The sequence below is a fragment of the Natrix helvetica genome (genome assembly GCF_964273705.1).
Source record: "Natrix helvetica genome assembly, chromosome: 2".
Taxonomy (NCBI): domain Eukaryota; kingdom Metazoa; phylum Chordata; class Lepidosauria; order Squamata; family Natricidae; genus Natrix; species Natrix helvetica.
The window spans coordinates 158,951,906-158,968,635 of NC_138552.1; the positions used below are offsets into that span (position 1 = coordinate 158,951,906).

At 34.8% G+C, this 16,730-nt stretch overlaps 1 protein-coding gene across 1 annotated transcript in view; it reads right to left on the reverse strand.

The window, feature by feature from the left end:
• Positions 1 to 16,730, reverse strand: part of CSMD1 (CUB and Sushi multiple domains 1) — a gene marked incomplete at its 5' end in the record, with an annotated part of 1,188,747 nt that overhangs the window by 18,623 nt on the left and 1,153,394 nt on the right. The window contains 4 exons of the mRNA XM_081942958.1: positions 1,628 to 1,672; positions 7,188 to 7,367; positions 11,351 to 11,462; positions 13,171 to 13,244. Of these exons, the coding sequence (XP_081799084.1) occupies positions 1,628 to 1,672; positions 7,188 to 7,367; positions 11,351 to 11,462; positions 13,171 to 13,244 (411 nt within the window). The remainder of the gene's footprint in view (positions 1 to 1,627; positions 1,673 to 7,187; positions 7,368 to 11,350; positions 11,463 to 13,170; positions 13,245 to 16,730) is intronic.

Below are 16,730 nucleotides of genomic sequence, written 5' to 3' on the forward strand. Positions count from 1 at the left end.
CAAATCCAAGAGAAACTGAAATTTAAAACTGAACAAATTAAAATGTGCAGCATTATGAAATGAATTTGATTTTTAAAATATATTTGCTTTCTCTAGCACATTATTTATAAGATGGAAACAGAATAACTTTTACATAAGACACCTGTGGTATTGTTTAACTCCTGCTTTTATGATAAGGCTCTCCATTATAGTACATCGTCTGATATAAAGCAAATATTCCCTCTAGATTCTAATATATAATATACAAATCTTTCAAAATCTAGTTCTAGATTTTAGTTTCAAGAAATTAGTTTCTCATTCTAGAACTAAGTTTTATGTTGATAAAATTATGCATTGGCTGTGCAACTAGAGAATGCATGGGGAAATCACATGATTGAAGATATTCTGTCTATACCTAGCCATGCTGTATATGCAAGCACAGCATACCTTTTTGTTATGCATTAGAATGGCCTTATTTGTTTCAGGCTTCTGAACAAGCCAGAAAAAGGGCCATTGTTTTAAGAGTTGCATTAACATTAAATATGTGGGTTTTTTTCCTCTTAAAAATGGTATTATCTTTTTTTAAGCTTGCAAAGGGGTGGGAAAAGTATCTGGTTGTATTAATAAGTAGTGAAGAGGTGCACAATGTGCTTGTATGAGGTTCAGAATATTTTTTAAAATCACTTTTTACTCCCTTACAGCTCTATATATCATAACAGAATAACAGAGTTAGAAGGGGCCTTGAACGTCTTCCAGTCCAACCACTGCTGGACCCTATATCATTATGGACAAATGGTTGCCCAATCTCTTCTTAAAAACTTCAGTGTTGGTGCACTGAATGCAACCTGTTCCACTGATTAATTGTTCTTACTGTCAAGAAATTTCTCCTTAGTTCTAGTTGGCTCTCTCTTTGGTAAATTTCCATCTGTTACTTCTTGTCTTGCCCTCAGCTACTTTGGAGAATAGGTTGTCGCCCTCTTCTTTTTGATATTCAAATATTGGAAGACTGCTATCATGTCACCTCTGATCCTTCTCTTCATTAGACTAGACGTACTTAATTCTTGCAACTCTTCATCCTATATTTTAGCCTCTAACCCTCTATTCATCGTTGTTGCTCTTCTCTGGACTCTTTCTAGAGTATCAGTATCTTATTTATATTGCAGTGACCAAAATTAGATGCAGTGTTCCAAGTGTGGTCTTACTAAAGCAGTATCAAGCTGTACTAACACAGCACATTATCTTGACACTCTGTTGATGCTGCCTAGGACTGTATTGGCTTTTTTTGGCAGCTGCAAGCAACTGCTTTCTCACCCTTATGTGTTTTTTTGCTAGGACTCCTAGATTGCTTTCATATTCCTTCCAAAAAGAAAAGTTGCATAAAGTGGCAGAGTTGGGTCTCCAGACCCCATTCACAAGTTTTCTATGTGTATGGGTAATGAAAATACCCCTAAATAATGCCAAAATAATGGGTACCTTTTTTTAAAAAAAAGTGCAGTTTCAGGCAATTGAGCTTATATTTCAGTATTTAGGTAATTTTTTATATATCAGTGATGAAGTGTTCTGATAAAGGCTAGAAGTATTTTTATTGTATGAGAAACTGCAGAAGAATTTAAGGTGCTTAGTTCTAAAACTGTTCTCGTATACAAACCTGGTGTTTTAGTTACAGTCTCATTAACTTCTCTCACTCCTTTACCTACAAGTAAAAAGACAAATTATCATTTTTATGAACATATTTTTAATTATTGATACATAATGCTTGACCGAGGCAATTGTGTGTTTTCTGATACACCTATTATTTATGGTAGACATAGCTAAACTCTGTATTACATATTCAACCAGATATAGTTCTGTGTACTTATCAGAAAGAAATAAAAGTTTCAGGAGTCCAAAGTTTGCGTCGTGGCAAGTTTGCTGATGGTGGGGATAATTGCTGCTCTCATTTCTAAAAAAAATAATTTTTATATCAACCACAGTGCTGTAACAGAGAGCCTTAAACTAGTAATGATGACGGTGTATATGTATGTCTTTATACACATTGAAAAACTATAATTAAATTCTATTAAACTAATGGCATAATTATAAGCCAGAAACAGCCAGGACTATGATCATATTTCTTACTATGCACCAGTGGTTGGAAAACCTCTTGGTAATAGTACTATATAACAAACAATTCAAGTTTGCTGCACTACATGTGCAAATCTTTTATTTTGGAGTGCATCGCCTGCTAATCTAGTAGCAGCATACTTTGATGCATCTTAACTCATAATGGCCAATTACCTGTTCTTAGGAATGTAGACTATGACTAAGTAGGAGGGAGGACTTCCTGAAGTGCAACAAGAACAATAGGGTGGCATTCAGGAAATAGTCCTGCCTTATCATGTTCCTATTTGGAAAGGGCCAGCATTTTAAGCACAGTAATAAACAAAAAGAAACAACAACTACTTTTAAAGTTTTGAATCCACAAAGCATAGAGCTGTAAAGAGCAATTCTCATCAAATCTCCCTTTTTGCTTGTATGTTAATTTCTACTTTTAAAAAAAATGCATATAGATTTATAGGAAAGCTTGTTTGTTTCTCATCAGGTGAAAAAGGTGCAACCTCATATTTATTTTACAAGTGGATTTCTTGCAGATGTTCAAAGGAAGTTTATTTACATATTGAACTTATATTGTATTATACGCACATCAAAGACTAAAAGACACACATGAAAAACTAAGACAGTGACATAGAGATTAGTAATGTATGTGTTGGATTAAGAGTCGGCAACCTATAACTCTGCAGATAGTCCTGAATCCTTAACTCTCACCAGATGCAGCATGGCCAATGTTACTTTAGCACACCCAGAAAGCTGAAGATTGCTCATTCTTAGCTCATTCCAAATAAAGTTTTCACATTGTAGTACATGATGGCTACTTATTTCTCCTCTTCCTTCTATAAGAGGGACACCACATGAAGACTTTCAGATTATCCAGCTCACCTATAGGAACCTACAGCAAGCAACATCAAGAGCTGTGGTGATATCCTTCTGAAGCAAGCTTTACCATAGTGGATTGGAGTATGATTGTTATATGATTCTCGACAAGCCAACAGTTACAAGTAAAAAGCTATTTTCTTCCAGAAATGGAGACATACAATCAGTTTTGAGAGAGATACATTCTAAAAGTGGTCTAAGCTAAAAGTCAAGGCAGCAGAATCAGATCCCCCTTTTCTTCAAAGAAGAATGTTTCCATTATTAGGCCTATAGCAGTAAAAGACATTAGGAAGGAAGCATGGGTGAACACAAACTTTAGGATGTTGCTTGACAATAAAATCTCCTGCTTACCATCTTAGAGGAAGAATACACATGCTTAAAAAATACATAAAATGGCAAGTTTATTAATTGTAAATACAAATGAATAAAACCTATTTCAGAAAATTGACTATTCAGGAAAGTAGAGGTAAAGTTCAAAATAAGAACATAAGCAGTGCCCTGCTGTCTATGTCATCCACCAATCTCTTCTCACATTAACCAACAAACTACGCAAGGAAGCCACTGATTTCCATGAATTTCATGAATTTATCCAGCATTTTGGAAGCCAGCCAAACTATTAGCTGACACTCATTTTGTGTTAGCAAATTCTGAAGTTTAATTAAAAGTTCTATATATATATTTTCTTTTTGTAAAAGGATGGTTCCAGGATTCAATGTCATAGAGTAATCTCTGGTTCTACTACTTTGGGAAGTTGAAAACATCTTACTCTTGTCCACTTTGTCCACATTGTGCACAATTTTATACATCTCCATCGTGTGCCCACATTCACCTTCTTTCTAGACTAAAAAGTCCCAAATGTTCCAGTCTTTCCTCATACAGAAGCTGCTCCAGGACTTTGATCATCTCAGTTGCCCTTTTCTAAACTACATCATATATTCCAATATTCCAGAGGTGTTTATACTTTTGATTTACCCCAAGGGCATTACAAAGATGGCATCTCTATTTTCAATATAATTTCTAATTATTCCTAACAAGATTTTGGCCTTTTTACAGCAGATGCACACCCTGTTTCAAACATCACTGAAATGTTTACCGTTACTCCAAAGTGCTTTTCCCTCATCAATCACTGTTATTTCTAATAGAATTAGTTTGTATGAGTAGTTAATATTTTGCCTCCAATGTGCATTATTTTATCCTTGTTAATATTGAATGGCAATTGACATTTTGATGCCCATTTCTGTATTGTGCAAAGATGCTTATTGCTTTTGCCACTCTGAACAGTTTGGTGTCACTGGCAAACGTGGCTAGACCACTGATCATGCCCAATGCCATAACTTTTATAAATACTTTTACAAATATCAAACAAAAAGCAAAGAAAAAGAATTTTTATTTCAATTGTTTTTTTTGGGGGGGATGGGCGGAACTGTTTTAAGTCTGAATGTTAACCCCTCCTCTTTCTCAAGGGCTGGAACAGGAAGTCAAGTAGCTAGCCCAAGCTAGAAAAACCTCCAGAAACTTCACCAAGCATATGGATGAATCTCCAAAATTTCACATTTAACCCTTTCTCTTCACCATTCCTTTTTATCGACAATTTCTACCCAAATTTCCCTGGCTAGAACTTTCTGTTTCGCTTCTCTGATCAGCTCCAGGCAGCAGCCCTAACAACCTCTTAGCCTTAATAGACTTAATTATGCATGATATGTGTGTCTAGGAGTATAATTCTGAGGTAATGCTGTTTGACCCAAAACGGCTTTAGGGTCACCTCAAGATCTTGAGGAGTAAGTTTGAGGAGAGTGTTAAAAAAGACAGATTGACCAAAAGAAAAAAAAATCCAGAAAATAGATTCAGAGAGGCAAGAAGTTATGAGATAAATTTCCTACTTCCCTCAGCTAGCATCCACAAATCATTCCCCAACCAATTTAAGAGGAAGAGTGTGAGGCCTACAACTACCACCAAATTTAAGACACATAGCCCAAGACAGGTTATTAAATTGATGCCTTAATTGCAATATACTGAACATAATTATCAGTACTTTTTCTTTTAACAAGGATATATTAAATTCTTTATTCAGTTGAATGTGTATTTTGCTTCCCCCTTCTTCCTACTTCTATTACATAAATCTTAGTTCCTGTTCCTTATAATTCAATTTTGTTCAGTTGTTTTCTACTCATTCCAACTCTGCTTTCAGGAACTTGATGGAGCAGCAGCATAATACATAGTTTTACTCGGAATGGGACAATTCACTATGGACTACTCGCTATGGGACAACTCCTCATGGGACAATTTAACAATTCAATTTAATTATTTAAAATAAAAAATATTTTAATGCTTGTCATTCACATTTCTTTCTTCCCCTCCTTTTGCATCCTTTATAAATGCTTCCAGTCCACCATTTCTTTAATATTAGTGTATCTCTTGTCCCACAGTGAGTTCTCATGGCAAGTTGACCATGAGGAGTTGGCCAATGTTGAGTTGGCCATGGCTAATTGGCCATGGCAAGTTAACTGAGGCGAGTTGGCTGTGGTGAGTTGGCCATAGTGAATTGTCATAGACCCTAGTTAGTATCAATTTTCCTCTTTCCCATTTGAGAATTTAAGATTCATAGTTGCAAAAACCAGATGATTTGTGAGAAGTATTCTTAGAATTACTAATATGGTGCCTCTAATTTACTATTTGTCCATTAATATAACAAAAGATAAATCATTTGTTCTGAGCATAGTATTTACACCATCTTCTTCTTGTGGATAAAATCAATCATGTCTGCTGAGACTTTTTCCCTGTTCAAGGATGAATCATTTTTTCCCCCTACCGGCATCAAAATGCCATAAACATTCCTTTCTTATTATAAATGTAAAGTCTAGAAGTAGAAAGAAACAAGTAGGCAACATTTATTGCCAAAAGGAGCAAATCTTTTATTCCCATAAGAAATTAGGATAACTTTATATATTGACAGTTGTCCTTCAATCAATAACATTTATTTATCGGATTTATATTCTGCCTTTTATTCAGAAGCTTATAGGCATACATTTCCCTCCTCCTATTCATCTTTACAACAATTGTGTGAAAAATGTTCGACTGAGATATAGACTGTTCCAAAGTCACTCAGCAACCTACCTCTCCTACGCCTAGCCTAACTTCTTCACTCTGACACACTACTGGATAAATCCTTCTATTTGTTAGTATTAACTTTTATAGTTATAAAGCCTGTACATCTGGGCAATTATTTATAGTGCTTCCTTGAAATTCCATCTAACCCTCATATTTTCTTAATTGGTAATATTCATGCCTGAGACTGAAAGGAATCTGCTTGCACCTTTTCCAATTAACCAATGTTATTAAAATATAACATTAGAAGCTGCATGCCTTCTGATAAAATGTATTAATCTGAGAGACATGAGCTACATGAGATACATCTAAATTGCTTCCTTCCACCTTCTCTAATTTCAAGAGTATTAATACAAAGGAAGAGGAAAGGGACAACCTACATTCATAGATTATTTTGCAGAATTGCTGACTGATGTGATCAAAACTTCTACCTGCTTACTATCCACAAAATATCTTAAACGAACATACTTTCTCAGCATGGAGAAACTTTCAAAAACTAAAGCAAAGTGAAAGACATAATTACTCCTCAGAACTTGCTTTGCTCCTAAAAGTACACTTTGATCACCTCTCCATCAGTATAGTACTTCTTTTTGTAAAATGTCTGCCAATAAAATTCCCCCTTGTTTCTCCTTACTGAGCAGAAATTTCAGTAAGTCAGCATTTCACTAGTGATGTTTCTGGAGGTAGCAACAGAAAAGAAAAGGGAGTGCTGGCCTTGGAATCTAAGCAACTCCAAGATGTCTTAACAGCTCATGAAACTCTTTACCAAAGTTTCTCATGAGAGGCCTGTCCAACAGATAAATATCCATTATATGTTAGTATTGTTGAATATTTAAATAATATTAATGTGTGTGTTTGTGTGTGTGTTTGTGTAGTTAATATTTAGATATTAATTTCCACCTTGAATCTAGAAGACATTATTTGTTCTCATTATTTTGTCTCTCTATTTTCCAGGAAGATAATATATATGATTATAACATGATAGAGAGATAGAGAGATGATAGATAGATAGATAGATAGATAGATAGATAGATAGATAGATAGATAGATAGATAGATTTTAAACATTTAAAATAATTTAGAAATGGACCTTATAAACTATTAAACTTTACCATTAATTTATCAGTGACTTACTTTTACAAACAGGTGATTTTCCTGTCCATTTCATATCTGGTTTACATGTCCGGTGTTCAGATCCACCAGCAAGAAAAAATCCCGGCTGACACGTATATACCAGAGTGTAGCCTAGTGTAGGTAGATCTATTGCTTTTACATCTACATTCGCTGGTGTCTCTGGCTGTCTGCAACCATGAGCTGAAAAAGTTTTAAAAGTTATTGAAATATTCTAAAAAAAAGAACAGCAGAAATAAGACCATTTGTAGGATAAGTGAGAAACATTTTATTACTTTACACTTTTGTTTGGGAAAACATATTATTAGCATATCATTGTTATGTATTTCTCTATGCTGTTCATAAAGAAACAGTGTAAGACAGACATGTGAAAAAGCAGAAACTGAATGTGCTGTGACATACCACATTGCCCTGCACATGATGCACTGACAATCATTAGGAGGTATCAAGGAAACAGAGAAGAAAAAAACCCGGCTGCTTAACTACAGTTAAGTGGAGTGGCCGTCTGTGCTTCCACAAACAGGCTTATTATTCTTTTGAAAACATTCTGAACCAAAATTTTCTTGGTGGTCCTTGACTGCTCCATCCTACTGTACATGCCTGAAGAAGCTGCCTAAATTCCTTGAGCAAACACTTCCCCGTTCATCCCCATTCAATCGGAGACTCACACAAATGAAAAGGCTATTTAAAGAATTATAGTTCCAGGCAAGCAACCTGCTTTCCTTTATTGTGGTCTTTTGTATCACCTACAAGAAAGACTAGCAAAGTATGCGGAGGCAATTAATGAAGAAACCATCAAAGCAAACCAGGATAGTGAGGCAGGAAGAGGGAACAAAGATTGATGGCTGGGACCAGTTATGTCTTATAAAGCTATTGTCCAATCAGAAAGGCCCCACATGGAATGAAATGTATTAATCTTTCTTAAATAGATAATTCTCTCTGAAGAAACTGACAATCCTTGCTGTGAAAAACTATAAAGGAGAAGCAACAGTGTTTCTGTAAAGTTCACCAAGTAGCTAAGAATTGGAATAGACTTTAATGAAGTGCTTGGGGAAGAAAATATATCAGCAAAATTGTATCATGGTAAAGTGAAAAGTAGAATCATGAAAAGGAAGCTAATACGGGGTACAACATTTCCTTGTATGTGTGTGTATGTATGTATGTATGTGTGTGTGTGTGTGTGTGTATGTGTGTGTGTGTGTTGTATTTGTACTGATAAATAAATAAAGGGAGACTAGTATAGATCTATTTTGAGTTAATTAGCTCTCATCAGCTAGCCATACCCTTACTGGGATTTGAACCTGGGCTGTGTTATATATGGTATATATAGTTTCTCCAGTGTAGGTGTTTAACATTTGCTTATTGTTTGCTTAAAGCAGGTTTAGACTGCTTTAAATTGTTCTTTAGCCTTTGTACAATGCTTAGAATAGAATGGCAACTGATATTAAATTGGGATATGTCTCCCGATACCATGTGAAAGATTGTTCATCCCATGTGATTCTGGGCACACAGCATTTCAGACCTAATGAATTTGCAAGCCAAATTAATTTAATCATGGAGAACGCCTGGGGCATTCTGCGCTGTGTCATTGTCATCTGTATGAAACTAGATGAGGGCAAGTACCTTATCCTGAAGGATCCCAACAAGTATATAATACATTAATAAACTAACTTCTGAGAAGCAAGGTGTCCAATCAAAATAATGCATACAATAGTCTTCCTGAGAAGATTTTGGATGTCCAAAACCTGACCAATGAAAAAATGATTTTAATGCCTATCATGCTGTTGCTACTTAGGGACTGGTCAGCTGATGGATGTTGAATCTGGAAGCTGTTGTCGCTCTTCAAGGTTAGCAGCTTTTTCATATCATATTCAATCAACCAGTCCCATAAGATGGGCCAGGCTTCCAAACTTAAAAACTCATGGGCTTTGTTGTGGAAGAGTCAGTCTTTACCAAAAGCCATGTCTTGAATTATATGGCTAGCCACTGGGGTGCAATCTAAGTCATGCAGCAACTGGCTCTGATGATTATAGCAGCAGATTATTTCGGGAGAAATGCTCAAGAGATGCCATGAAATTTATTCCCAGGAAAACATAACCTGATGTATAAACTAAAGTTGACTTTTTTAAAAAATAAAGACAAGAAATGCCCAGTTCTTCCCCCATTGAATACTTTGGTACCCAGATCACCCTGCCTCTATTTTTTCCTTTTCTGCAGGGCCCTAGCCTGCCTCTTCTCCCTCCCCACAGCTGCATCTGATTACCTTCCTGTCCAAGAAACTCAGAGAAAAACTAATCTAATATACAGTTGTTGTATGCTATGAAGCATACAGGTCAAGGAATAAAAGAAAGCATCATCATTTTTATATAAAACATGCAGAGCTATATCTCCCAAATGTAGGACACTTACATCACATTGAATGCCTGCTATTATTTGGTATCAAGGATGTTGATATTATAACATAATATAGGGTGGCTTAATGATCTGCCCTCATTTGATTATTTCTTTATCAGTAAAACAGTCAGAGTATATGGCTGTTCTAGGCCCTATGGGGGGTATTCTTTAGGAATAGTTAGATGAGACCTCAGTGCTTCAAAGCTGAGATTGGTATGACAAGTATTTCTTCACGCAACATTTCTCTGACCAATGTAACTGAAACAGAAGGTTTTCTGCAATTGAATACTGATATCTTCAATCATTTAGACTGCCTTTTCAGCTTGCTACTTGGATAGCTGAACCAATATGAATGGTTGACTTATAGATATAAGGTTTGTGAAGCAACAATGACTTAACGCAACTGGAAGATCCTTCAATCAAACAGAAATATAAAGATTGCATATCAGTATGGCAGCTTATTGACATGATTAACCCATTTTCTAAAGCTGGCCTTCAAAGGCCATAGAAATAAGCAATAGGATTGGCAGAAAACAATCCACTGAAACATTAAAAAAAAATCAATGAGAATCATGGAAATGATCAACAATACAATGGAAAACATAATTGAAATAAGTCAATTATTAGTCTATTCTCATAATAAGACAAAACATTCCCAGCCACAGTTAAAAAGTATGCAGGTAAATAAATTGTAAATCCTTCTAGCATGCACAGTGGGTGGGAGCATTCACAGACTAAAAAAACAATTCAGTTCAAGAATATTCATGTGTGTGAATCAGGAGATTACAAAGAAGAAGCTAAAGTATTTTGCAAATTAGACAATGATCCATAAGGTTATTTGGGGATCTGTTTTCTTCTGCCCATTTCAAAAATGATTTATCTGCTAAATATATTTATTGTGAACTACTAAAAATAAGTTTCTACTATGTTACATTGGCTATAGCTGCACTGTAACAATATTTTTCCCTTTGCAAACATATAATTTGAAATAAGATAAGCAACTAAGTTTAATTTTGTTTTCTATCAGAGTACTTTCTAAATATGCATTTTGACAGCTTCTAACTAACATGAAATCCCAAAGCATTGGATGACATCAATTTCTCAGGATAAAAGATGCAGGCAAATTGGCACTGAATCTTTGGATATAAAGCAAAATTGGGGAAGTAAAGCAAATATTTTATTGAAAAAATAGACACCATTGTTGCAACTGCATAGCTACTGTATATATTCACAACTTTATCCCCTCCCCTATCATTTTATCAATATGCACTTGTATGTTAATACAGTGTGAGAGAAAGAACAAAATTGGAAGCAAACAAAAGCTGGGAAACCACAATGGAAACATGTACTGATAACAATAATAAGTAAATATTGATTGGGAGATTATCATGGAAAATATGTGGTCACTAAGAGTCAGTGTTGATGATACATAATCAATTGGGAGACTTTCTAAGAGTTTATCTTCAAAGGAAAGATACCTAGAATTCTGAATTTCCAAATCTACAGAGTCATACAGATGATTAGACTTGGGAAAGCTGAAATCTAAGAAATTTAGAGCAGTCACTGATTTCATTAGAAAAAGTATAGACCATGTTGTTTCCATTGTATGTAAATATCCTGCCCCCCCCCCTCCAAAAAAAAACCACCAGGATTATTCCAGATCCATTGGCACATATTAGGCAAATCGGTTTGTATATAATGTCAAATATTATAAAAATGAATAATATCTTGCTTTAAAAAAAACATGTTAGTGAGTGCTTTGTTTTACTTACGAATACATTCAGGTTGTATGCCACTCCAAGTTAAATTTGAAAGACAAGTTCTTGTAGTAGAGCCCTGAATATGGTAACCCTTTCTACATCTGAAGAAGATCCTGCTCCCTACCTGAAAAATGAAAAAGAGAAATTATGGCAAATTGTTAAAAACAAGTTATTTTTTTAACAAATGATGTTTGAATCAAAAGTCTGTCACCACATAATTATAAGAAATAATCAACTCCCTTGTATTCAACATATAGCTTTTCCTCCTTCTTCCCCCTTTTTTGGGGTGGGGGTTGTACTTGGCAGGATAAAGATCAGTGGTTTCATCTCAAGAAGGCTAGGTAATTGTAATGGAAAGTTAGAAATATTTTCTTCAAAATCAATTGGCTTAACAACAATAACAACAAAAAATTGATGGCGAAAGTACTCCTTCCATCATACAAGCAAAGGTCATGTCCTACCATTTTAAATAATAATATATGCTAGGAATCAACAGCCTAGAAGAAGCACATTGTCTTCTTAATTACTCTAAGATCTTTCCAAAGTGATTGTAATAGATTTTAATGAATTGATACATCGGCAAAAGGATAATTCTTTGTTTATTTAATCAATGCCAACTCCTTGGTCTGTAACTCTGCTATTACTTGGGGGAAAATGTGTTTTTACATTTTGATTGGGAATGTTGCAATATAGCTTTACCTTTAAATTTCCCACTGAATTAATGGAGAAGACATCATGAAAATGATGGAAGAGGCATTTAAAAATGTACTGATGAACAAATCAGGGGCGGGTTGCTGTCGGCATTACGGCCTGTTTGATGCATGTAAAAAAATTTGTTCCAGTGACCCAGGCCGCCAAACCACTACCGGTTCGGCTGAACCAGTCCAAAGCGGAAGGAAACCACCTCTGGGACAAATGTGATATTTAGTCAGTCACAAACTATGTTATTTCAAGTATGAAAATATGTAATTGTATCTCTATTTCCTCTATTATTTACAATATTTGTTCAATATCATTTTATATGCTCTTTTTCCTAATGTATGGATTTGATCTGCAGTTTTCTCTTATGCACATATTTAGCAAGATTTTTATATTTCAAGATAAATTACATTTTGATGAGTGTATTGGAAAACTCTGAGAAAGATGTTCACTAAAGAATTATTGAGATGCAGTTCACACATTAGATTGCAAACCATAAATTAGGTCTGTTCATTTTGATATTTCAGTTAAGCAAAGTTCTCCTTATTTCCAATAAAAATGATAAAGAATTTTAAATGCTGATGAAGAAAAGACTAAGCGGGCCAAAATGTAGATTTCTAGGGAAATCAAAATTGGCCATCCTAAAGTATCCAATGAGAGCCAACTTGATGTAATGGTGAAAACAACAGTTTAAAAATAGGGAGAGTTGTAGCCCCATTTTAGGCATAAAGGTAGTGACCTTAGTTTGGTCACTCTGTTTCAGTCTAGAACAGTGGTTCCCAACGTGGGGCCCACACCCCACAGGGGGGCAATTTGATTTTTAATGGGGGAAATTTGAACCTTGTTTAAACCAAGTTAATGACTTTTTAGGCTTCCTCTGTGTGAGTAGAGTTCACTTTTTGAATAAAGTAAGAATTATATGTCACGGCTGGGGGGGAGGGGGACATCAGGATTTTAGAGATGCTTAGGTGGCCAAAAAAAGGTTGGGAACCACTGGTCTAGAAAGAAAGTAATGGCAAACCACTTCTGAACATTTTGTTGATATCAGGATTCAATACTGAGTCAAAGGTATATAAAAACATACAAATACAAATACTCAAAATACAATAGCAAAAATAAACCCTGAACAATACCTCATAACCTGTGGAGCTATTCTGAATTCCATAATGTGGTGTTCCAGGATCTGGGCAGCTATTATGAGCAGGATCTGTAGTTGAAAACATATGAAGTATGAAATGAATTAATAGATTCTAATGAATAAGGTCATTTAAAAAATATTTCCAAATTTTGAAAGAATACTTTCAAGCCACGACTGTAATAAAAAGTGTCTTTAATAAAGTGATAACAGATAGTGGGTTGAATGGAAAATTAAAGTTATATCTCTTAATTAATTCTAGACACACTTTTCACTGAATCAAGGACATCAAGCATTATGTAAGCATATAATGTAGAAGGAAATTATTGGGATCAGATCACAAAAATTAATTGCATTCTTTGTAGATCTCTAAACCCTACCAAATTGTTTTGAAGCAAATCTCAAATCTCCTGTTATGCACAATCTCTAGGTTGGTTCCAGCATGGACAAAGGAACAGACTCACGTATAAAATCACTTATGTTAGCCTGATCAACACTCCAGATCAGATTTAAGGAATAATGGGAAAATTGTAGCAAGATATGGGAAATAGGCTTCCTTACTAGTATTAGTACTCAATACTATGCTGCATTTATTATATTGAACCCTTTGAACTTTTGACCACTATTTTAATTCTAGTGGCATAGAAGCTGTACATATGTTTACATGTGTCTTGAAACAAAACTTTTGTATGTGTAGGCATAGGATATTTTTTATCAAAGCTATTTGCTCTTTAATTATTCTTTAAAGCTTGTTTATGAATGAAACATTGAGGTTATTTTTTGCTATGTGAACATGTAGGCTTCATACCAACATAATTAGAATAAGTATTAAAGTTTAGATTAAGTTCTGTTTCTCAGGGCACCATGACCAATAAAAGATCAATAAATATTTCATTTTATTTATTAAACTTATGTGCTGCCTATCTCACCTAGAGGATGACAGAGGAAACTGGGGAATCCAGCAGTGAGTTCCCACTGGAGGAAAGAGAGGCAGTGACTGCCAGTTTCCCGTTATGCTCCCCTTCATTAGGGCATTTGTGAGGGCATCTATTCAGGAGGCATGCAGGTTTACAGAAGAAAGAATTAGGAAAGAATCACTGTGAGTCTCACATTGTGAGTAGAACTCGAGGTCAAATTCCTGAACAACTTCAACAACAATATTAATGATGCTATTATTTTTTAAAAAATAAAGGTAAAGGTAGTAACAAAATGCTAGTGCCTTTCAGCTGTAACAAAATGTACATGTATTTAATAAAAGTAGCCTTTTGTTAAAAAGGAAAAAAAATGTTCTGAAGCTGTGGTGATTTCATCAGTTCTAGCCAATGTTAAGGAAGAGTTTTGTAATATGATGGTTATTTCAATGAAAGATAATATTTCTAGCTAAGGGTTGAACTGTGGGGTCTTTGGTGTGCTCTGAGCTTGGTTGTTTTCTTGCAAATATTTCATTAGCCACCTAGATAACAGAATCAGTTCTAAGAGAGGGATTTCCTCTCTGTTTGTACACAAGTGGCTTGCCCTGTCAGCATTGATGGGAATGTTTTTGGTGATTCCTTAATCCGGCTGTTGTTGACTGAGTTGATAATTGGTATATGATTATGATTATTATGGGATCTAGCAACAGGAATGCCAATCATTCTTATAAACAATTATAAAGGACTGCCCAGGGGACAAAATACTCTGAATCCTTTAAGAGAAAGAAGGAAATAGATTTTGGGGTATAAAGGAACACTAAATATTCTTATGTACAAAAATTCTTCATACACTTATTTATACTAATGGTGATATTTAGTTCCTAGTAATTTCCAGGGCACAGCATTTGCAATCTTATAAAGTAGAATTAGGATAGAGTACACTACTGCATTTTTGTTTGATTTTCAGTTCAATCAGTCACTGGGATATATAATGGACTTATTTACAAAGCAAATCTTAAAGGCTTCAGCAGTCAGGAGGCTGAGAGTCCAACACAAGGACTTTTTAAAAGTATTTGAACAATCAAGGGACTTTTAGCTTCATCAGCAGTTTGACTAGGCATCTGCTAATGGGAAAATAAAACAATATTCCTCCAGTAGAAAATAATATTTTTAAAGTACTTGTAGGACTGCCTTGAAGCAGTTGAAAAGGAGACAGAGCCATTTTTGAGGAAGTGTTTTTTGAGGATTATGTTTTATTATTATAAAACACTTTGTCTTAGAATATTTAATTAAAGTTAGGATTTACTTCAACATCACCTCCCTGTGAGAATGAATGTCCAAATATTTGTGTGGTTTGGTACTACCCTTAAACAGCATGCCTATAAATCAAAGAAATGTTATAGCAGGGTTACAGACCTTTTGTCATGAGTCCAATCAACCACAGCCAGTTTATTATTATGTTAAAGAGAAATGTGTGCCATACAACCCTCCTGAGACTAGGTGGAAATTTTAATGTTTGAATCTGTCCTGTGAGAGAACATGCAAAATCTTCCTCTCCTGCCCCCATATGATTTTAAATCATTACTGAATTTCTTCCCTGTCTTCATGACATTTTGAAACAGAATTATATCCTTTATGTTGAATGAGTAGATTGGTTTTACACTGAAAATTAAGAGTGAGCATCTGGTAATTTTGGTTTGTACCCTTTAGTTGATGTGATGATCTTAAGAATATTTTTTCTAACAGTATAGTAATTTAACTAAATACCATGGCATTTTCCCACAGGAAACCAGGAAGGTTTGAAGCAATTTGATAAATCCAAACAAGGCTAGTTAGTCTTGGGCATTTTCTGACCTCAAACACAAGGTTACATATACTGTTTTCTTATGTTTCCTAGGTCACTCATTGACTATGGAAGTCCAAAAATTCTCTACTCAGTTTGCCTCCCCCTTTATAAGAATTTCTTCCTGCACCTTTATTTTTGTCTTCTTTGCCTTGCCCAAGAATAGGGGGAAGTCTGTCCCTTCTATGTAGCTTTGCTCCTCAACAATCTAGATTCTTCCACAATTTCCACAAGGGACAGCTTCTATAATTAGAGCTTTTTTAAAAAGTAGGATGACTTCATAATTCCTATATGTACAGAGATTGCTGAAAAAAATAACTAGGTAAATTTGATAAACATCACTACATATCAATCAATGGAAATATAATGATTGAAATTGGGGACATTTTGATCAGCTTTCTGCAACATTTCCTCTTTCTCTCTTGGATAGGACATTCTATTCTTTGCCATATAAATACCATATAGTAATTGTTGGCCAGTTTCAACAACTGAAACCACCTTACTAGATATCACTGTGTGTTTTGATACTTAATACATAAATACTTTGAACAATAACTAAAATTATACAGCAATCATATTTTGTTCTTTTCCTTTTTTTAACTCTTTAGCATTTCAGTGCTGCATTAGTGAAGTGAGCTGCTCTTGAATAGATTAATATGGTTGCTAAATACTGCTGCTTTACAGAGATAAATGTGAGAAGCAAAAATCAAATTCTTTTCAACCTGATAAAGCTATTTCAGAGGGAGAAGAATATGACTTCAAAAGAATTGTGCTCTTTTGATTCCTTTAAGCTGAGAATTTATT